General features: G+C 35.7%; 2 protein-coding genes and 1 long non-coding RNA gene across 5 annotated transcripts in view; all 3 read right to left on the bottom strand.

The window, feature by feature from the left end:
* Window positions 1–11,345: 11,345 nt before the first annotated feature.
* LOC114280214 (ETO1-like protein 1) lies at window positions 11,346–13,684 on the bottom strand. The gene is made up of 3 exons (XM_082917674.1): window positions 13,443–13,684; window positions 12,143–12,452; window positions 11,346–11,576 (listed from the first exon to the last, which is right to left on the bottom strand). Exons 2-3 carry the CDS (start codon window positions 12,291–12,293, stop codon window positions 11,377–11,379), a joined length of 351 nt encoding a protein of 116 aa, XP_082773800.1. The 5' UTR covers window positions 12,294–12,452; window positions 13,443–13,684; the 3' UTR covers window positions 11,346–11,376.
* A 675-nt stretch (window positions 13,685–14,359) lies between these two features.
* LOC114318055 (uncharacterized) lies at window positions 14,360–16,443 on the bottom strand. Of its 2 annotated transcripts, none has more exons than XR_014363127.1 (5): window positions 16,145–16,443; window positions 14,964–15,003; window positions 14,788–14,825; window positions 14,531–14,685; window positions 14,360–14,424 (listed from the first exon to the last, which is right to left on the bottom strand). It is a non-coding gene; the product is annotated as an uncharacterized LOC114318055 (long non-coding RNA). The 2 variants fall into 2 exon arrangements; XR_014363126.1 differs by lacking the exon at window positions 16,145–16,443 and adding an exon at window positions 15,162–16,117.
* A 2,811-nt stretch (window positions 16,444–19,254) lies between these two features.
* LOC114279490 (uncharacterized) overlaps window positions 19,255–24,017 on the bottom strand; it is a 44,475-nt gene continuing 39,712 nt past the window's right edge. For both annotated transcript variants that reach the window (XR_014364359.1, XM_028221737.2), the window contains exon 4: window positions 19,255–19,690. Coding sequence is in view for 1 of the 2 variants with exons in the window: in XM_028221737.2 (XP_028077538.2) it covers window positions 19,549–19,690 (142 nt within the window). In the remaining variant the exon portion in view is untranslated. The remainder of the gene's footprint in view (window positions 19,691–24,017) is intronic.

Here is a 24,017-nt window from a genome sequence, read left to right as displayed (position 1 = left end):
AAACTTCAAGAAATAAGAAAACAATAGGTAGGACTTTTGATCTAGGCTTGTTCTTCAATCCTCTTCGAAGATCTAAGGTGGATCTTGGTAGAAATCAAGGAAAATCAAGTGTTTAGGGACTAGGGTTTCGGAAATGGGTGTGTGTGTGTGTGTGTGTGTGTGTGTGTGTGTGAAAGAGAGAGAGAGAGAGAGAGAGAGAGAGAGGGAGGAGTTATGGAAACAGTGAGAGAAAAGGTGTTTGGATTGACTTTTAAGTGTGCTGTCCTAAATAGACCACTTGAGCAAACTTTTCATCACTCGAGCGAAGTGCAAAATATAAAGAGATCGCTCGAGCGAACTTTCCAATGCTCAAGCAATAAATGCATGGTTCAGAAGTTTTACAGAGCTACAGTGAAAATACTATGGATCTTATTTCTACGCTCAAGCGACCACTTTACCGCTCGAGCGGTCTCGCCTACAAACTGGCAAGATACTAGAAGCCTCACATCTTCGCTCAAGCGACCGATTGACCGCTTAAGTGGTCACCTAGACAAATTATTACAATCGGGAGGCTTACAAGAGCCCAAAGTCTTAGGATCAGTCAAAATGGGATGTCTACACATGCTAGACATAGTAAAGAAAAATATACACACAATATGCAAAGACAAAAGAAACTCACCTAGTACTTATTCGCACCAAGCCAAGCGCAAAAGGATTAACAAATTGCATGATCTTATATACAAAGTACTAATGCAATGACATGCATAAAAATGAACCTAGTGAGCTTGTTTGCTACTATATGTCATGTGAACCATCTCAAGCACGGGAGTGTGGACAAACCACATAAAAGTAACTAAAATCATAAATTACAATGAATTGAGCTCAATATGCATAAAAAATGGTTGCAGGGCATGAATAATGATGATAAAGAAAACATGATGCTAAGAGTAATATGGAAAGCTTAAAGTAACTAAAAGGGAGAGGAAGAGGGAGAGGGAGAGAGAGAGAGAGGTATACATAAGTAAAGAAAAAGATAAAGAGAAACATATGAATCAAAGCTATGAAAGAAGAAGCTATTCTAACAAAACTATCAAAGAAAAGAAGTAATAACTAAAATAAATGGAAGCTCTATGAAAGAAGAATTTTAATGAAAACTATCAATGAAGCAATAATCAAGACGAATAGAAGCTAAGAATCATAAAAATATAGGAAGCTACCTATTTACCAATTTAAAGAAGCTACCACTAAAATAAGTAGAAGCTAGAAAATAAAGAAAGGGGTGAGTCTACTCTCTTCATCATAAAAGCTAACATGAGAGAATAAACTTCTCCAAGCAAAGTAAAAGAGATAAACAAATGAGATGAGCTCAACTTCTCAATCATGACAATGGATATAAGAAGCATAAACTCCCTCCAAACATTAAGTAAAAATGGAAGTAATCAAGGAACAAATTCATTCTCTTATTAAGAAATGAATGATGAAAGAATGGAATTCGTCATGATCATACAAGCTCTCAACTACAAAGATGAGTTCTCTTCTCATAACCATGAGAGTAAAGATAAGAGAAGGCAGAATCAAGCATGAATAACCAAGAGATAAAGAATGAACTCACCCTCATCATCATGAGAATAATCATGAGAGGATGAGTTCCTTTAATCATCAAGTGATAAGAATAATGGAATGGGTTCACTCCCTTCATCATAGCAATGAACATGAGAGAATGCACCCTTTCCATCAATCACATGATAATCGTGGAAGCTAAACAAAGCACAAAACTAAAGTTAACGAATGAAAAACAAAGAAACATGAAAGAATCTACACCTTTTACTCATGGAAATGAGCATATTAATGCTCTAATCCATGTCAAAGTAGATGGAGATAGTAGATTACAATCAATTTCTAAGAGGAAGCCATGTTTGACGTCCAAGAAAATGACAAGAAATTGAAGGAAAGTGCTAGAAAAGAAAAGAGAAGCAATCTACAACTATAACTATGGAATTAAAACAATGAAACTCAATGAAAATAAGAGAAAGCTCATTCTCTACATCATGGAAAATATATATAAATGCCTAAATCCATGTTCAAATGGATTGAGAGAATAGCTTTATCCCTTTTCAAAGAAGAAGCACATGTTTGGCTTCTAGGAAAATAAGAGAGAGAGTGAAAAGAAAATGCAATAAAGTAATGAAATCAAACCATTAATCAAAGAACTAGCTAATTAACCACTACACAATCCTATTACTCCACTAAGAAAGCAAGAAAACACATCAATAGCTAGTGTTTGGAAAGTGAGAAAATAAGAAAGAAAATGCGCGAAAGGTGAAGGAAAATGAAGCAATCAATGCAAAATTGAATGGATTGGTCTAGAATCCACAAAGCCATCTAATCAATTAAGAAAGCAAGATTTTACAGTAATATATAGTGTTTGGAAAGCGAGAAGATGAAACAAAAAGTGCCAGAAAGTAGAGAATTACATTACTATTTGAAACCCATGGAGAGGTAGCAAGTCTTTCTTCTATCTTTATGCTCAATTCACATTCAAAACACTATAATCTCAACAAATAAATGATGTTTTTGGAGAGAGAGAAAGGAAAGGAAAATAAAAGAAAATGAGAGAGAAAAATGAAAGAAAGTGTTGAGAATACCTCTAACAATGGAGAAAGGGCTTAATTGATTTCAATTCCCTCCTTCAAGCTCCTCTCATGGCTTTGAGATTGCATCTAAATCTCTATAATTGAAGCCATGGATGAGAGATTTAAGATATATGTTTAGGTGTGTATCTATACAAGAGAGAAAGAGAACTAAGTAAGAGTCCAAGAGTCTAAGCCTAAAAAAAAAAAGCCTCTCCCTTGAATTGGGAAGGGGGGTATTCATAGAGCAATAGGCTTAGGAAGGTGCCATGGGGGGCAATTTCTCGAGAATTACAGAGAAGGCATCTTTTAAGATGCTTGGGGGACCATCTTCTAGAAACCGTTTTGTGTGTCACCAATATTGTACAACTAGACAACTTTCTTGTAGCTGGATAACTTTTCCACGAACGTGGCTTTAAGCTGCGGCCGTGGGAAAGAAAATGAGTAATTGTTTTGTTCAGCTTTGTGAGTTTCTAGAAGATGCTCCCTCTTTCTACTCTTTTTTATTTTGTTCTTGCTCATGTTTTGGAAGATATAAGATTTTATAAAGCTAGGAGCTTGAACATTGCCGAATGTTTGGAATCAACATCTCAAAAATCATTTTGAAAATGGTTTTACGGGTCTAAAAAATCATTTTTGGCCAAAATAGGTATAAGGTTTTAAGGGTCTAAAAAATCTTCATCCATGGTTATACTATAGACATCGAAGCCATACATATTTGTTTTCATTATCGGGAAGTTTCAAAGAAGTGCCCAAGTCTTAATGGTAGTCAACATGGGTGTCTACAGGTATACATTAGTAGAGTTAGTTTGTTACTTGTTAGTAAGGAAATAGGGCGATACAAAGAGTATCAAACTTCTTCTCTCCATAGGATTTAAACTCATAATCTCACATCAGAAAGTGGTGTTATACAACCACTAGGCCAATGGCTTTGGTTGTCATTTTGATTAAAATGAGTAAATGGTCATGTTGGCAGTAGTGTAGCCAGGAATACCATTTGATGGGGTCATTCAACAAATTGTTGTAAACACTCCATTTTTTACTGCCTTTAAGACTTGGGCGCTTTATTCTAAACACCCGATAATGAAAGTTACACTGTGCAATCTTTTGAATTCTCAAGGAAGAAATTTAGATTCAAGCTCTAATCCCAAAACCTTCCTACTTGTCTTATTCTTACCTCAGTGGTTCATTTTTTACCATTGTGCCACCTTATACTGAGTTTGAAACAGGGGAATGGGACAGCACATTAGGGCCCAGTCGTGCCCCATTGGGAGCTGGCCGTGGCTATTTGGACCCGGCTATGCTTCGCTGGCGATACACACTGTTTTGGGCGAGAGCCCGCCAACTATCTTTTTTTGAAGATATTTTCGACTTGTTTTGCTCAAATTCTATAAAAACGAGGTTATACCTCTGTTTTGAGGGCTGAAAATTTTCAAAAGAACATATACACACAAGAGAGGGCTCTTTCTTCCTATACGAGTCACCTTTGACCCAACCTATTACTCTTGATCAATATCCATACAACACCTTAGATCATAACCATAGAACTTTGGTTGGGGCTTGGGCATCACAATTCAAGCTTGAGAGTGTGCTTGAACCAAGTTTGTGTTACCAACAAGAGCTTACTTCCTTAAGAGGTATAAGCTTACCACCTTCTCTTTTACTTATTTTTTCTATCTCTTGTTAGCTACTTCTTGTGTTTTTGTGCTGTTTTGAATCCATTTCAAGTATTTAAACTTGGATTGGATAGCCACCAAAGGGTAGAGAAGGTTAACACCTTCTCTTGCACCTTGTTTCATAGCTCAAGCCTTTGTTTTTACACTCTCTTGTTTGCCTTTTAAATTGATTTTTAGAGCTTGGAAAATGTTAAAAAAATATGGTTTGAAGTCTCAAAAATGGAGAGGTTAGCCACCTCTCCTTGCTTTTTGTTCACTAGCTTTGCTTTGCCTCGCCTTATTCTTTCCTACCTTTTTCATGCTCTCCAACATGATTTTTGGTTTTTAGCATATTAGGGGTTGTTTTAGGGTTGTTGCAATTTATCTAATTAGTATATTCTTGGATATCAAAACTTGTTGCATTGTAAGTCTTCACATCTAGCTTGTTATGTTGTGTTATGCATGTTTCGGTAGCTTTTCTACGATTAATTAAGAATCAATCTCGTAATCATGTCTGCAATCTCTCTCCTTTCTTCTTTTCTTCTTGTTTGAGAGTTATTTCAATTGGTTGATGGTTATTCAAAATATGAGCTAGAGACCTATGCTCAATGGCTTAATCTCTACAGAGGTTCATCGTCAAAGGCATGGTCTCTCCTTTATATTTAGGAGTACCTCTCGCTTGGCGTTCTTTTCGTTTAGCGGACTTAACCATCACCTTGGACAAATGGATTAAAGAATGGACAAGACTAATAAAATTGGCTTAAAATTGGATCAACCTACGTAAAGAAAATGAATAAGGTTGCTTGGGCTCGGCCGGATGTTACACCGAGTCTATTGTTTTAAGAGTCATCACATGTCAATTCATGGTGTTTTGACGACCCTTGAAGCGTCTTTACTTCCCCCTTTGAGCTCACTCCATGATAAAGGGGAGGGGTTGGTGTTGATTCATTACATTCATTGATTTTTTTTCCAAATCGTGGCCGAAATCATCAAGCAAGCAACTTGCTCATTGATGGTTTTGAAAACGACTTCATCTTTCTCTTGAGGCTTTCCATGGCAGAGAAGTGAAAGAGGGACAATCAGAGCTCATAAAATTCTGTCTGCACTGTTTTCACCTTAGAGCACAAAAACGGAGCTTTGCATAAAATTAGGGCACGACCGACCCTATTTGGGCCCGGCCGGGCTTCATTGAGGGCTGGTCGGGCCCCAATGTTTGGTAAATAGAGTATTTTGCAGAAACAAAGGGCAGTGGCTAAAGGTGAAATAGGGCAAATTCCAAGAAAGGCAGACAGAGTTGCTTCTGAAAACCGTCACGTGCATGCCATCCTTGTACTTCTTGGTTCTATCAAATGTTGTAAATTAATGCTCTCATTATCGTTGTAATTAAATATAATTGGCATTATTGTAATTATTATGAATGTTTATTGTTAAGTAACTTAGGTAGTTAGTTTTATTGTTCATCCTTGTTGTAATATATTAGGTAGTTAGCTTATTTCTTATTATTAGTCTTCATTGTAATAGCTTAGCTAATTAGTTGTTTATTCATTCATTTGGTTTTGTAATTGTTAGTTTAATTCGAACACTTGGACATTCATTCAAACCCTCTTGCATGAGGGCAAAATTGTAATAAGTCTGTATGTCTTCCAACCCCCATTTCTTTCTCCCTTTTATTTACCCGCTTATAATGGTAGTGTAGAGCATCATGTTTCTTAGCATTTCTCATGTTCCCATACACTCGTCTCACATGCATTTAGGTTCAGCTCACTTTCATTGTTTGAATACGTGATTTATCACATGTCTTGGAATTGGATCATATACCATGCTCATAGTCGAGCCAATAAAAGTGGCATAAATGTGTGCGTTGCATTAGTCACGTTGTATGGTTTAGGGACATGCATGTCTTCTAATCATTTTTCTCTATTTGGCTTGCCTTGGAATACTAAGTGAGCACTTATTGTTTTAGCATATCACATAGTATGTTTGTGTTACCATATCAAGCATACTTTCCATGAGGCTACTTGCTTAAATGATATACCTGTTTGAATGCCTGTGGATGAAGGCTAATTGCTAAAATTGGGACAAGTTGATCAATGTACATACAAGCTCGCTTCTTTTTTTTAAGTGACGAGTATCAAAAATAATTTTCAAACAAACACGAAATCAAAGCATTCCAACTTTTGCAAATTGGTTTATACTTGTGTGCAACACATAGTAATGTTAGTCTGATAAATCAGAATAAGAGCATATAATATAAATAAGAATCACATCATGATTACTAGAGGTTGATCTTTGATCGGGCGAATGGGGTGCTCAATTCATGACCTTCCCCTCTTGTGCCTAAGTTCCCGTGCTGAGACACTTTAGTGATGATAGATAAGTGGCCTTTGGCACGAGTCTCGGGTTTTCTAGATTTCTTAAAAATATTTAGGTGGCAACTCTAAAATCTGACAATGCAGCCCATTTTTGGCATTTTTGATTCAAATCGATTTTTCAAAAGAATTGTCGGATTTGGACTCTTTTTGTGTTTTCACTGTTTCACATTGCACTTGTGAAATCAGATTCAGAACTACGAGAGTCCGAACTATAAGGCTAGTCGTATCCAAAAGAAGTATGAAAAGCAAGCTACAATTGTCATCAATGATTTCATGTCATAATCTTAGTTCTACACAACTTATTAACATTAACATTCACATGATACTTCATAAATTTCACATATTCCCAATTAAGTTGACAAAAGAAATTCAAACTAATCAAATTACAAGTAAAACAAAATATTAGGACATTAATATTATTTAATTAAAAAAAAAAACAAGCAATTTTTCACACTTCTACAATTGTCTATGATGAATTTTCATTTTCTGAAATTGATCACCATTTTTATACATATTTGTAGACACCCTCTTTTGACCGGCCTTAAGATTTGGGTGCTTTATTCCGAACAACTGATGATGAAAGTCGCAATGTGCAATCTTTTGAATTCCTCAACAGGAAAGCCAAAACTCCAACTTTAATCCCAGCCTAATATATGTTTTGGCCAAGCTATTTTTTACCCTCTTAAAACCCTTCTTCAAAATGTTTTGGTTGCGTGGTTCCAAACATTTCTATAATGTTCCAACGCTCGCGTTTCCAAACACTCGATGATGAAAGTCACAATGTGCAATCTTTTGAATTCCTCAATAAGAAAGCCAAAACTCCAACTTTAATCCCAACCTAATATCTGTTTTGCCCAAGCTATTTTTTACCCTCTTAAAACCCTTTTTCAAAATGTTTTGGTTGCGTGGCTCCAAACATTTCTACAATGTTCCAACACTCACGTTTTCGAACTCTAAATATTTTCTTTTCAGTAGACCAAGCAAAGGATAGAGTGGGAGTGAATGGAAGGGGTGAAATTATCTGAAAATACATGTTTTTCCTTTCAAGTTATGCTAGCCATACACTATTGATCTAACGGTATATTTTTCTCACTGGCCGTATAACAACTTATGGTAGGATGAAAAATGTGGATGGCCAGATGAATAATTGTACGGTCAGATTAATTGCCCGGGTACAAAGTATTTTCAAAAAATTCAACTTTTTCTACAAGTTTTACACAAATATCTTAGATATTTTCGACCAAAAGTCTATATAAACACATTTTTTATTCATTTTCAAGGGTTACAAAATTTCCAAAGATCGAGAGACTTGTTGAAGAGCCATATCCTCTTATTTCATCTTCAACCTCTTTTCTTCTTGCTTACATCACCTAAACACTATGAAAACCTTGGGTTAAAGCTCTTGGCTGAGAATTCTAGGACACACTCAAGAACTTTGAAGGTGCTAGAGTAGAGTTTGACAATAAGGAATCTCATTCTCTCTTTAAGAAGTGAAATTTTACACTCTCTCTCACTTACTCACTTACTCACTCACTCTCTCTCTCTCTCTCTCTCTCTCTTTCTCTCTCTCTCTCTCTCTCTCTCTCTCTCTCTCTCTCTCTCTCTTTCTCTTCATTATCAAGCCTTGTGCTTCATTATTATTGTATTCTAATCATATGTTAGATCCTCATGGATATGGGGGGAACTAGGATATAGCTACCCATCCATTGAGTTGATTGAGTTCTTTACTTTTTTACACCCTTACACTTATTTCTTGCTTTTTAGTGCTATGATTTGCTGTTGTTGTATGTGGATGTGTGAATTAGAACCTTATGGGTGTGGAGGGAGTTAGGAATTAGTCACCTATCCACAAGTTTGATTATGCCATGTAGTTTTCTTCATTTTGCTTACATTTTCTTAGAAGCCAAGTAAGAGATCCCTTGTAAAAAATGTTGAAAACTCTGTTCTCAATTACTTTTGAGCATGGAAAAGGATGTGACATCCCTATTCCATGAGTAGGAAGAGGAGTCTTCAATAATCTTTGATAAGTCTCTTACTTTCAAAGAAAGACTTTCACCAAGAAATGGTGGCAATCTACTTTCTCTAATTAATAGTATAGATTTAGGTATTAATTTACCCATATTCACAAAGAGATGAATGTAGGTTTCCATTTATTTAATGGTTTTGATTTCTTCTAACTCCAATTTCTATGCTTGTTCACCTTTTCATTTGATAATTGTTGTAAATATCATGTTGTACATAGCTTCTTGTGTTGTTGAATGATGGGTGAAGGCTCTCTACCTCTTCCTTGAAACATCTTAGTGATAAAAATGGGTAGCAAGGAGAACATCCATTGGAAAATGTGTTGTTTGTTCTGTTTTGGTTATGCTGCTCAAAAACAGAGTTCTTCCAGATTTTATGTATGGCCGTCCAGATAAACTATATGGCCATTAGCTTTTTCATTCGGCTAGATCATTTATTTGGCTGGCCAAATGATTTTTCCAAGCAAAATAGGGCAATTTCCGGTGGGTGATCTCCTAGGCATTTGCAGTTATTATTTAAGCTTTGTTTTATATTTTCTCATAATTTGTTAGATTCAGTTTCTATTTGGCTGAATTGATTCATTGTTGTAACCACACGTCTTTCTATTCAATTCATTGTTGTAATAATTTTTAACCCCATATCTTTCTATTAATTCATTGTTGTAATAACTTCCAACCCCCATTTCTTTCTATCCCTTTTATTTTCCTGCTTTCCATATCTATGTATAGGATCATGTTTTTATTTGTCATATTCATGCTTTGCATCCATTTATCATGCATTCAGATTCGCTTCATTTGCATTTATGGGATTTATCATTTGAAACGTGATTCTGTGCACTACCTCATGCCATGAGATAATTTAGATGTCACATCTCAGTAGCCGGATCTTTAGTGGCATCTTTGTCTGTGTTGCATTAGCTACTTGCATATAGGATCACACATATGTTTCTAACGTATTCTTTTAGCTTGTCATGGATGAGTACGAAGTGAACGTTTCCAGTTTTAGCACCTTGGTTGTGTATGTTATTCCTGCTATGTCCGGCATTATACCATGCGGCTACTTATTTAATTGATATAAATCTATGATTGCCAGTGGATAGAGGTTGTGTTGCTTAAATTGGAATGATGTTGATTCTTATGCATGTGAGCTTTGTTCGCTTTGAGTTGTACATTTATCTAAACGGTCTTTCAAAATGCATGAAATCAAAGCATACCAAAATGAATGACACAATCTATACTTAATTACTTCACATAGTAAACCTTAGCATTAATAATAATCAGAACATGAGCATATATTGTTTACAAAACTCATGCCATGGTTTAGTAGAGGCTGATCCTTTGATCGAGTGAGCGAGTATGCTCAATTCATGCCCTTCCTCCTTCATACCTTGGTTCCCAAACGAAGACATTTCTAGTTGTGACGGATAGTGGCCTTTGGCAAGAGTCAAAGGGCTTCCTAGTTTTTCCAAAAGATTAGGTGGTGATTCTGAGATCTGGTGATCTATTTATGGCATATTTTGCAATTAATAGATTTTTTATAGATTCATCATTTTCTATTTAACATTGCACTAGTGAAATCAGATTTGAGATCGAGAGTCTGAACTATCAGGCGCGCTCGGGTACCCTCGGGACAACTACAATATTCAATTATTTATGAATTTGATCACAGAGAAAGATTTTTTCACAGTTAATCTCTCTCTCTTTTTTTTTTTTTTTTTTGTCTCTATTAACTTTTTTGCAAGGTCAGTATCATTTAATTTGGAAAACTTCTTGTTTGAGAGCACATCAACAATGTAATTTTCAAGTCAATTAGGAGAAGTTTGATTTTATTGTTTAACTTTACTAGGTTCAATTTGTAAAATTACAAACTTTTAGTTTCTTATTTCTAAGTTCAATGGGTCAATTTGCAAAATCTTAAAATTTTTGGATAAAATTTACATTTACTCCACAAAATTTTAGAAGTTCAGTGGTGTTACTAAGGGGTTGTTTGGGATGATCTAAATAAGTGCATTTTTTGACTTTTTATGAAATATGGGTTGGGTTTGGGTTGGATTTGAAGTCACTACTGGAAAAATGACTTTTAGCGGCCGTTTTAAAAACGCCGCTATATGTATAAAAAACGCCGCTAATTCCTTTAGTGACGCTTACCACCAAACGTCGAGGACGCGGCCATCGCTATAAGTTTATGACGCTTTAAAAACGTCGTAAAATTAGTATAGGCAGCGTTTATAAAAACGCCGCTAAATGTGGCAGCCAACGGTAATATGACGTCACACAGGCATTCAACGACGCTTCAAAACGTCATAATAGCTTTTTTGTTATTTTAAAAATATAACTATAGTGACGTTTTGAAAAACGCCGCAATAGATTTTTTTCCTTTTTTTTTAAACTACTAATTTTGTAAGATTTAACTTTAAAAATATACCTGTAAAATAGCAATAATGAATAAAACTTTGTACAGACATATTTCTGTGAGATTACTATTCCCTCACATCTATAAGTTCAATCCATGCAGTAGCTGATCCGTTCCTAAATAAATTAACACTCACTCTACCGTAGTTTTAAGTGTTGATTCTTGATGAATCCATGCCATTTGGAAAAGTATGAAGGAAACAGTGGTGACAGTCCATGATATTGATTACCAAAAAATTATAAAGAAGATAAACATGGACAGTCCATGATATTTTATTCTATTTTGTGTTTTGGGGGTTCATGGCTCTCAACTGCTGTGAAGTTCCAGCATCTCATGGCTTGGGTCAACAGAGACAGCAACTCGATAGTCTCGCAAGGCACCCATAACATCACCAATATGCTCGTGAAATGCTGCCCTCAAGTGTAGCAGGTTGAGGTCCGCTTTGAATGCAATCGCTCTTGACAATTCCGGTATCGCTTCTTTTTCCTTGTGGTTGTCCATCAACACTAACCAAACCCAAAAACAAAAAAACACAATCCGGTTCAATACCAAATAACATGAAAACAACTTTACACGACAATAATGTTAAGAAAAATGTTTGGTAACTTGAATTTGTGTCGTCCAAATGGCTCGAATGTATCAAAACGACGTCGTTTTATCCCCAAAACGATGTTGTTTTAAAACGACGTCGTTTTGAGACATTCGAGCTATTCGGGCTATGAAAATTCGGACTACCAAGCTTTGGCGAAGAAAAAGAATCATTTTTTTTTAAATATCTGATCGCTCTCAAAAAGTGAGGGATGTGATCTTCAAATCAAAGGGTCCAAAATTATTTGAAATACAACAAACAAAATTCATGACTTCTGATTCCAACCAAAATCATTTTCCTTGCAGAGAGAACACACACACGCAAACACACACACACACACACACACACACACACACACACGCACACACACACATCAAAACCTACGGTGTTGAGGAACTAACAGGTACTTTTGAGCTTGCTTCATGGCAACATCAAATAGAAAGCCTTAAAATTTACTAAAGAAACTGTAGGAAAATGTCTAACCTGCAGCCCGATATCTATAAGGATAGACGCGGAGGGGATCTAAATGAGTGACCATCTCTAGATCAGCCTTTGTGAGTTCACGTTCACTGTATTCTGACCTCTTCTCATAGGCAGACACATTGTTCCGAGCCTTCTCAATCAGTTTAGTCATTTCCTCATATGCAGCGGTCTTATTGTTTCTGAGAAAGTGGACCCGAGCAAGACCCTGGTGGGCTCGGGTGTGCCGGATTTTAAGGGCATCGATGTAGCAATCAGCTGCCAAGTCTAGTTTCCCACAGTCAACATAAACACTTCCAAGATTGTTCAGAGCCTGAAAATTTCAACAATCAGACAAGGATTAGCCAATATTAGAAATTTTGGTTTTTTTATTTTTTATTTTTATTATTTTATGCTATGCTACAGGAACAGATTGAAGTCAAGAAAAAATCTCTAAATCAGCAATGTACTTGTTAGTTGATAATTGTGCAGCTTGGATTTTAGTCTTACTCAAGTTTAATCAATCCAGATATTTGTCAATAGTCAAAATCTATGTAGTTTGAATCTAAATTTGATGAGACTAGAATTATTTTTTTCTCAAATTTGCTTTGAACATGCTCAAAGTTGAAAATCTCCCATAATCCCCTCTTTCTAACAAATGATTACCTTTTTCACAGAACTTTTCTTGAAAGAATGTTACTTTGTTGCCTTGTTATGCTATTTTAGTGGATGAATCCTTTAGTTTTTTATCGTCGGCTAAATTCTGATTACCAGTTACCATATGACTTCCTCAAATCCTAGTCCTGTCACTCAACTCTTACTCTGTTATTCCATTCCATCTAATTACAGATTAAAATCTATTTTGTAGTGTCTTCATATATGTTTTGCCTTTCTCCCCCACATAACCGAGTTCTAGTTTCATTCCTGCTGTGATGTTTCCAATTAAAGCTCAGTGGAATTTTTTTTTTCAAATCTGTAGAAAACATTTTCCAATGTCTGGTTGATAGTGGTAGTGGTGAGGTTAGGGTTGCAGTTGTGGTGGAGGTGGTAGCAGCAGTAGTGTGGTGACATTGGTAAGACTGTAGTTTAGAAAACATTTCCCACCTTTCAACAGTGGAAAACATTTTTCCACTCAAAAGTTTGTTTTCTATTGACTTTCATTTTCCATCGTACAAATGCCAGAAAATATGGAAAAAGTTTTCCAAAAAATACTTTCCACCCAAACAAACGGAGCGTAACTACTATTCTAGATGACTATTCCATAATGATTAATTGTATTGCAAGTTGCAGCCTCGATGAAATATAGGGTAAGAGAAAACCATACCTGACCCTTTCGAAGCCGATCTCAGGGGCACTTCAAGGCATCTTGAAGAAGTGATATGACAGTAGAAGAACAAGATGAATCATGGCTAGAATCTTCCAATGCATAGGCTTTCAAAAAGAAGGCCTCAAAAGATCTCATAAGACTTATAGAGTCCTCTGCTTTCCGTAGCCCTTCCTCACAATGACCCATATCATATAAGATCCATCCCTCATAAACTAGACATTCATGTTCTCTTGATGCGTGTTGGCGAGCCAACTGTAAACTTTGCATGATTGCTTCTGGACAATTTAATCCGATCAAGAGTAATCATGAGATTAGTTCCTTTAACAATATATGTACTAGAGTGTATAAGTTCGAGGAAATTGATTCTTTATGGGATATTTGTCCTCCTTTTAGGCTTCGATTTCTCCTCCTTTTAAGGGGATTCCGCTTTTTATTTTCTTTAATAAAATTTCATTTGTTACCAATAAAGGAAAAAAATAAACAAACAATATATGTACTAGAGTAGTAGTATTTTCCTTCTGTTTATTGGACAAATCATAAAAAAATAGTCAATGTTCTCAATTGAAAAATCAAAGGAGAAATTAATATCAAATAAATAGGAACTTAGGATCAAAATAGAAGGATTATCAGCTGCTAAAAATAACCCAGGATTCATCGTTCGCTTGAGAAAATTGTAAGTCAGGATTAATAAAGGTAACTTTAAATAAAGGCATTTCTTTCTCTTGTATTCATGGATTGAAATAAAGAAGTTGTCTATCGTACCGAAGGAGTCTATGTCTCCAATCTAAAATAAGGTTTAGTGACAGAGATGTGGATGAGATGTTTGGTGGAAAATATCCATTACTTGCAGCTACTGTATGTATATAGGGTTTTGCCAAGCAAGAAAACAGAAAAAAATAATAAAAGAAATACGGACAATTTACCCATTTGCAGTGATATAAAGGGATAAGCTCTTCTCCTCTGAATCCCAACCTTTGCACTACAGTAAAAAGAAAAGCAAAACATAAATAAACATTTATACTGGAAGAAAAAAGAATGATCCAATCCACTTTTCTTCTGTTTTAATAAACAAATATATAACACACCATGTTTAATGTACTTTTAACTAATTGGGCAAATTAAGTGGTAGTACTGCCCTGCTTTACAGAGATTGCTATCTCCTCCATTTTCCTCCTCAAAACCTTCATTTCTGCCAAGTCAATACCATTCTCTTCTAGGATCTCCCCATAAAGTCGAGAAACTAAAGCAATTCATAACACCATACTCTCAATAACCCTTCAAACAAAAATATATACATAAAAACACAAAGAGACGCATATATGTGGATTTAAATGGGAAAAACCTGGTGTGTGGATATTGGCATCAAAAACAGAGGAACACCTGTGATTTTTAAGAGAGAAAAGGTGAATCTTTGATACGGGTTTAGAAGGAAAAGTAGAGAACATGAATCTTTTGGTGTGGACAAGGTACAACAATAAAAAAAATATACAGGTAACAACATTATCTAGAAAAGAGTACCTCAATAACTGATAACCGATGCTCTGTTTGAATTCTTGACCTAAACACACGTTAGCAACAGAATAATTAAACACAAGAAATAGTGGAATAAACCAATTTATGGAAAGTAGCAAAAGAACCCAAATGCGCAAACTACAGGGCCAGACAGATCATAAGCAAGGTAAGGAAGGAGGGCCAGACAGATCATAATATACTCACTTGCCAAGTTTTTGCCATTCCACTGCAAAGGATCTCCGGACATATGAAATAGAAGTCTTCATTATTCAAAGATCGCATAGTCATCATCGACAACCTTGGTAATTGACTTTTGGGGTTTAAGCAACCAATTCTTATGGGCCACGATCCTCTTCCTAATCCAAATCTCACTAAATGCCAGTATCCAATTCTAAAGCACCCCATATAAAAGCAATAAACATATTTATGGAAAAATTAAGGTGCAAGACCTCACCTTTGTTCCACATGAAATCAATACCTTCCTCTTCACTCACATCTGCAGGTGAAGGGATACATCCCAACTGAATCCAAGTATTAATTATAATCTCAAGCCTATCTTGACAACGAGAAATGGATAATAAGAAGCAATACTACAAAGCATTCTAAAGAGAATACAGACATTTCCTTCATCCCTGAAACAATGGAGCATTGTTGGAGAATATGTACTCCAACGGGGACTCATTTCCAAGAACATCACACAAAGGAGTTGGGGAATTTGTTTCTGTGGGTGGCTTGAAGCAAGCAATGGCACAGTAAAAATCATGTGGTTTGTTGCAGGCAATGGCACAGTAATTACTGATTATCCATTGAAACTGGTTTTGAATTTTGATAGCAAGACAACCAAAAAAAAAAAGGGTTGATTAATGAAGGAAAAAAAAAATCAAGAGAATGTAATGCATAAACAAGTTATCTAATGGAGGCATGATATCCAAACATTTTTAGGAATCTATCAATAAAACATTTTTTGAGCATTGGCTTGTCAGGCACAACTTACCTATGGGAGACTAAAGCCAAAAACTTGAGATAGTACATGAGGGGAACTCATCAAATAGGGAGCAAAATTTACATTCTTTAAAAACACAAAGTAGTCTCAATATGTGAGCAACACCTTTATTGAAGTTCTCATATACACACCCAATAATGTCAATAGAATGACTGTTAGTGTAGTACAAGCATAAAAGGCCAACCTTAGTTAATGTCTGCAGATGAACATGCTTCAAACCTTGATAAACTCCAATGAGGTCGATTGCTGAGAAGATTGGGCACACAACAAAAGGCAAACTTGCTTGCAACCTTTCATATTAATGAAAAATTATCAGTTAGGGAGCCAAGTAAAGCATAAGTGCCATAATCACATCAGCAAATTGGATACATCACATCAGTTAAAAAGTCATAAATTTTTTATACCTTTCAATCACATATTCATGGGGAGCACAGGTTATATAAAATAGAAATTTTTAGCAAACTAATCAATATTAAACATATTGCAATATAATGTAAACAGGGGAAAAGAATTCTACAATGTTGAATTGCAACAGTAAGATGTACAATATGGTCAACTTAGCTATCACAAAAGGCTGGGACGATCATAGAGGCCGATCATGACAGCGAGCCAAATCGGGACTGAGGAGAGTAAAGCGTCAAGGAATGTCTCGGCGAGGCCTGGGCAGTGTAGAAAATAGATCAAATCGAAGAAGCTCTGCTCCATTATCGATCGGTGTCTATACAGATACGTGGATGTACATGAGAGAATCGATAAATATACATATATGTATATGTATATACAAAGTGGAAGAGATAAGAAGATGAGGTGCTAAGCCATGGAAGCTTGCATAGATGGTGGTGGCGGTGGAGCTTTGAAATTGAGAGAGAAGAGAAATCAAAATCGCTCTGAGATGAAATCAAAGATGAATCTCTGAGAGAGAGATCTAGAGAGAGAATCGAAATCGGGGTGGCAGTGCTGACCGATCTGAATCGAAATCGCGGTGGCGGTACAAATCGATCTGAAATCGGTGAATCTGTGAGATTTGAATCGGTGAATCTATGAAATCGGTGAATCGATGAATCTCGCTACCTCGCCGGTGCAGATGGCGGTGGAGGTAGAGCTTTGAAATTGGTGAATCTGTGAGATTTGAATGTGAGATTCAATGTTTAGAGAGGATTGAGAGAGAGGCGACGTGAGGTTAAGGGTTTAGAGAGGGTTGAGAGGTCTGAAGACCTAAGGGTTTACAAAGGCTTTATTATCAAATTCAAAATAGGCGCGTGTGACGTATCGCATTTGAAGGCGTTTTTAAACGCCTTTGATCATAAAACGGTGTCGTTTTAATTAAACAAATATGCGACGTTTTTAAAACGTCGTTAAATATTAATAAAAATGACGTTTAAGAAAACGCCGTTAAAAAAACGTCGCCAAAACCCTTATTTCTTGTAGTGAGTGATGTGTAAGAGAGTTGATGTGACTTAAATAAGATGATGTGACTTAAATAGAATAGTGACTTTTTGACTTTTTGTCTTTTTCAAAACATGCCAAACCTAACCTAAATATAGATTCGCCCATTCTTTTCGGCCATTTTGTGAGTTGTAAGACTTTTCGATTATAGTAATTGTAGAGTTAAAAATATAAGGCTAGGACAAATCAATAGACCCAGAACAAAAACCAATATGAGCCCAAAAATAATTAGGCCCAAAAGGAGCACATTACTTAGAAAGGATAATTGGGTTAGGTCCATATTGCCTCATAAGCAAAGATATCTTTCTAGAAGGAAATCTTCAGAAATAATGAGGACCATTGAATTAGCACTTATCCAATGGACAAGGGGAGTAGCAAGCAAGGCTATGTCCTAGATTGGCACTAACAAGAAAAGCACCGTCCGATCAGTTTCCATCTAACGACCAGTATACAATACAACTTGGCCACTCTAGCCTAACATCATCCTGGCCGTTCAATAAGCAGATGTCCAACGATCTACAACAAAGACAACTTGGCCACAAGGACAAGTGGTTCTTGATAAAAGGAGAACCCTCCGATCAAAAATATAACGGACAATCATGATGAGAGCTAAACAACCACAAAAAGAGAATTGGGTAAACCAAGAAAGATAGACTAAGGTAATTCAAAACACTTATTTAACACATTCATTTTCTATTGTCAATCAGTATATTGGCTTGATCGTCGAAGAGTCTTCTTGATCTACCTATGTTAGGGGTGATCTCTGCCTTTGGTTTTCTTGCAGAACCAAGGAGTGGGGACATCATCTCACTTTTCCTTGTGGAGATAATTTCACCATCCACAGTAAGTATTTTTGAATAAATTATTGGACAAAATCTATTTTCCCCCCCTTGTGGACAAAATCTAATTTCACCTCATGTCTTTTAAAAATAGCAACATATCTCATACATTGTTTTGAACTAAAATGCTACAGTTACATTTTCCATTCAAATTAACAGAGATTGTGTCTCAACATGCCTATTTTTAGAGTGGGAAAAGAAAAAGAATTATTCAAAGTTAAATTTCAATATATGAAGATAAAATTAGTCTTGTTTTACCTTTTTTCTATCTTCTACCCGCCTTAAAGTTCTAACCCAAACTCACCTCTTCTCGGCACACAGCGAATATATAAAATTATATACACACTATAATTTATTATCATAAAATTATTTTAATCAAATTTAAAATTTTAGAATTTTAACCCAATTTCGTATTTAATAATATTTTAAATTATGACAAATTAAATCTTAAATTAACCTATATAACATTTTAAATTAAACATGTACATATACATATATATATATATATATATATATATTTAACAAATTAAACCAAAAAAATAATTACAATATCTATATATTTACACAGTGTTAATTATGTATAATATCAAATTAAAATTAAAATTAAAAATTAGGTTTGTTAAAAAAAATAGTTGCAAAACATTGGTTTCTTAAATGATTTTTGTGTTATGTTTTATATTATTATTATTATTATTATTATTTTTTTTGCTTAGTCATGGAGATAAATTTATTTATTTATTTAAAAAAAAAAGCCAAAAATAGAAAAAGAAGACGTAAAAGAGTATAATTTCCTTTTTATTGTTAAGATTAATAGAGTTAAAGTTTCATTTTAATCCAAAACTATATAGGAGGTATAATGACTACTTTTAAAAGATAGAAAGATACAATGTTATCGAGCTATATGACAGGGAGTAAATTGGATTTTTATTTATACAAAAAAATTAAATTAATTAAATACTTCTAATCATATAACTGGATCATATTATCTTCAAAAAATTAAATTCGCAAGTTAATACTTAAATCCAGACATTAAACTTCATAGCCCAAGAAAAATAATGCATGTTTCAAAGATCCCACAAGACATGAATCAATTGAAAAATATTACAAATACCAACTACCAAGCACTAAGAAGCCTGTGAGACCTCGTGTCTATATTGCATAATATAAGATCACTGATCACAAGGTTTGAAAATGAAAGAATTCCAAAGAACAAATTGAACTCATATCTAAACTACATGGTATTGGGCTTTTAGAACGAACAAAAGAATGACGATAGAGTGAAAGTGATAAGTTCATTAATTAATTAATGGTGCTTGGGCTTCCCATCTCCATGGATGGATGCAAGAATTTTCTTGAGATGTTTGTTGTAAGCAAAGGGTCGTTCTAGTTGAAGAAGGTTCCCTGCATTCGGTATATATTCCAAGGTGGCTTTCTCTCCTATTCGCCTGTAATCATTATTAAAAAAAAAAAAAAAAAAATCCAATTTTAATAGCTGATGATCAACACACAGGAAAAACTACATAAATATAACAAAATATCATGGACCCATATCGCCTTCTCAATCATCAACATGAAAGGGTGGACCTACTATATGAAGGGACCTACTATTTCTATATCAATTACAATAATTTTGAGACACCATCTTGTTATGCCCATGTGGCATGGGGTGAGCATCGTGTCGTGTCGTATTAGATCGTATTTGTGTTATGTCATTTCGGATTCGTGTCATGATTATTTCATTATCAATTCTATTCATTTATTATTTTGTATTATCGTAGCATGTCATTTTCGATCCATATCTGGTTCACGTCGTATTAACGTGTTATGTCAACAAATTTTACTGTTAACTAAAAATATCAAATATATGAAAAAAGTTTTAAAATTTCTTCACAAGTTAAATTTAATGAAACTAATCTTCATTAAATGAAAATATTTATAAAACTATTTAGAATAAATTACACATTGCATCAATTCTCACTTTGGCCCTTACACAGGAAATCATGACAATCAACCTCCTGCACTTTTGGTCAAATCTCACTTTGATCCTTACATATGAAACCATGATAGTCAATCCCCTGTACTTTTGCTCAAATCTCACTTTAGTATTTACGCAAGTGTCAATATCTCTATTCTGTTACTTCATTTTTAAATTTTTAACAAAATCCAATCGTGTCACCAAAATGTAATTACAAATGAGAGTTTCGTGATTCCAATTTATATAAAACTGTAGTTTATCTTCTTAATCATTCACAATCTGTATTTTGTTTTACCTTAATACAGTCATAATTTGATATAAATTGTAGGACAAAATGTGTATTGGTGAAAAATGTTTATGATTTTCTTTTTTTACCCTCGTGTTGTAGTTACATTCTTGTCACATAATTAGATTTTGTTAAAGATTTAAACAATTAAGTAACAGAAATAGGACATTGACACTTTTGTAGGGACTAAAGTAAGATTTGACCAAAAGTATAGGAGGTTGACTGTCACAATTTCATATGTAAGGACTAAAGTGAGATTTGACCAGAAATGTAGGAGGTTGACTGTCATGATTTCATGTATATGAGACAAAGTGAAATTTAGTACAAAGTGCAGGGGTGTAATGTGTAATTTACCCAAATATTTAATTTTAACTTAATTTAATTTTCTTAATTTATAAAAATTATACTTTATTATTATATTTTTTTATTAGATTAACTCAAATAATAGATAATAAAAAAAACATTAAATTCAATTAAAAGCAAAACAAAACCTATATTAAACTTAAAATCGTATTTTATATACTTTTTAATAAATTAGATGTAATTACGTAATAGATTAAAAAATGAGATGATACTCTTTAGTGGAAAGAATATTAGAATATGTAACTAACTGTTTGTTATACGGGTTATTCGTGCCAGTTTCGTGTTATACAGATTTAATATTAACCCAACTTATTTAATATTCATGTTATCGGGTCATGTTATATGTATGTTTGTGTTAAGAAATTGTCAACCCCAAAACGCTAATTTCGTGTACGATTCGAATCGTGTTATCGTGTCATGTCATAAATTTTCACCACTCACTACAACAAAAAGCACTTTTGGCGACCAAAACTGCATTTTTCGTCGCTGAAAGTAGTAGAATTGGCGACTAAAATGGAATTAGTCGCCAAAATTGATCACTTTTGCCGACTAAAAGAGTTTAGTCGCCAAATATAAGGGTATTAGCGACTAAAAGGCAGTTTAGTCGCCGAATGTAGGGTTTTTAGCGACTAAAGGTTGTTTAGTAGCCAAAAGTCACTGTTTTTGGCGACTAAAAATGATTTAGTAGCCAAAAGTGATGGTTTTGGCGACTAAACGGCAATTTGATCGCTGATTATAGGTGTTTTGCCGACTAAAAATAGTTTAGTCGCTGAAAGTAAAGCTTTTTGGCTACAAAAAAAAAATAGTAGCTAAAGGTCAAGAATTGCCGACTAAAATGCAGTTTAGTCGCCCAAAGTAGAGGTTTTGGCGACTAAAATTCAGTTTAGTCGCCAAAAGTGCTATCCTTAGGTGAGATTTAATTCTTTTAGCGACAGAAAACAAATTAGTAGCCAAAAAATGGAGAATTGGTGCTATCCTGATGCCCAGACTTGCAAACTGATACATGCATTCCTATAGAGACGCACTCTAAAGCACATAGCAGACAAGTGAGAGCCAAAACACCCCTATGTTGGGGTAGGGTTTCCCTGTCCTATTTCGTCAGGAACTAGGGTTTCACTACGCACGCAGCGGTTTCAAACAACCTATAAACGGGTAAGCAACCTGTCCTAGTTTGGAATGGTCACTATGGATCCGAATATGCACTAGGTCGAATGGTCAAAGAGGGTGCCCCGGTAAAACTGGGGTTTGTGTTCCCATACTGGCAGAGCCCACAACCGGTCAGCCTTATGGTCATGTCTTGACAAGACAAGCCTCCGGCAAACCGTTCAGGAATAGCAGATGGCAAACACGGTGTCCTAGGCGCACCAATGCAAATGCAATGCAAAGAAAAACACAAGTGTAGTCAAAAACAGATATCATGAGTTCGAGTCAAGTTCTCTAAATCCCCAGCAGAGTCGCCAGAAACGGTAGACGTCCCCGAACGCCCCGGGAGGAACGAGCTCCCGTTCCGTTCATTTTGGGGTCACTACAGCTCAGGACTCTCAAATTGTCACGGTTCTAAGTCTGAACCAAAGAGTCCAAATCCGGCAAATCGTTTTGAGAAACAGATTTTTGAAAAGAAGTGCCAAACATGGACTGCTTTGCCAGATACAGAGTCGCCACCTAAATTTTTTTTTAATGGGAAATTTAGGAAACCCTGACTCGTTGCCAAAGGCCACGTGTCCGTCATTACCAAAGTTGCCTCGGCTCGGGAACTTGGGTACGATTGGGGAAGGTCACTTCATGAGCACCCCCGCTCGCTCGGTCATAGACCGGCCTCTACTAACCATGATATCTATTTTTGGAAACTTTGTGTGTTCTTATTCCGGTTATTAGCCTAGGTTACTATGTGATGCGCACAACATACAAGTATAGACTGGGTCGCCTGAATTGGAACAAAACATCTCATGTTTGTTTATTTGAAAGGTGGTTTGCTACTCGCAAGTAGGCTTAAAATACAGATTTTACCACCCGCGGGTGGGCTTAGAAAAGATGGTTTTGCCACTATCTAGTGGGCTTAAAACTCACAGTCAATGATTTGTTCCAATTTAAACAACCCAACCTTCACCCACAGGCATTCAGGCAGTTATATCACATAAGCAATTAGCCTCATGGTAAGCATGCTATTCATGGCAGTCACTCACACGCATGCAAGGATGCTAAAGCATAAAGCTCACCGGGTACTCCAAGCCAAAAAAGCGACTACATTAGAAATCATGCATGATCCTAAGTATACAGAAATGCCTAATGCAACACATGCAAAATGTAACTATAGTAGGCTCGACTATTCTAAACATGGCATATGGAATGCTACAGCTAACATGTATTCAACTTGGATTTGAAATACAAATGCAGTTAGTATGATGCGCCGAGCCCGGTGCATGCAAAACAGATGAATGATGCAAACATGCTGTCATACTGTATGCTAATTGAAACATGCCCTAGTCTAACCATCATAAGCAGGTAAATAAAAGGGAAGAAAGACGTGGGGTTGGAAGACATACATCACACTCACCCACACTTATTACAGCATTGCCCTCGCGCAGAGGGTCCGAATAAATAATACAGTCCCAAATGAAAGAATAGTACAGTCCAAATAATACAGTCCAAATAATGTACAAATTCCTAATTAATTTACAAATTAAATAAGAAAGCTGTAAAACTGGCGTGCAAGCCAGGGACTGCCTTGACTCTGATGAATGATATATGTCTGGGTTGTCTTGCGCGGAAATCCACCGGGATGCCCCAATTAGCCTCTGTTTAGCAGTTTATTCTTAGAAAGCGCGCCGAGCCCCGAAAGACTGCTGATTCTTGATTTTGCTGCAACAGAGAGCAGGAAAGGGGCATAGCAGTGTATTTTCACAAATATATGCATGCCTCGATCCTCGTGCCACCAATCACGCATACTGAGGCATGATGGCCGAGGAGTCGAAATGCACAATTCAATATAGGATGAATGCACATGAAAACACAGCTAAAACCTAACTCCATCATGGATAATCCGGAGTGTCGGTGACTAGGGAATTGAGACGCATTCCGTCACTCAGAGTACGAAATGCACCTCGTTTCCCGTGCCCGGGCTAACTCCTATCCCGGATACGATGCAATA

The sequence above is a fragment of the Camellia sinensis genome, chromosome 3 (genome assembly GCF_055761805.1).
Source record: "Camellia sinensis isolate YWXY chromosome 3, ASM5576180v1, whole genome shotgun sequence".
NCBI classification, from domain to species: domain Eukaryota; kingdom Viridiplantae; phylum Streptophyta; class Magnoliopsida; order Ericales; family Theaceae; genus Camellia; species Camellia sinensis.
This window is presented reverse-complemented; position numbering and strand designations above follow the sequence as displayed.

Excerpts from the sequence above, each read along its gene's own strand:
- LOC114280214 (XM_082917674.1), bottom strand. The coding sequence starts at position 12,293 with ATGACTAAACTGATTGAGAAGGCTCGGAACAATGTGTCTGCCTATGAG. Across the intron at positions 11,577-12,142 it reads TTATAGATATCGGGCTGCAG|TGTTGATGGACAACCACAAG; the intron begins GTTAGACATTTT and ends GGGTTTGGTTAG.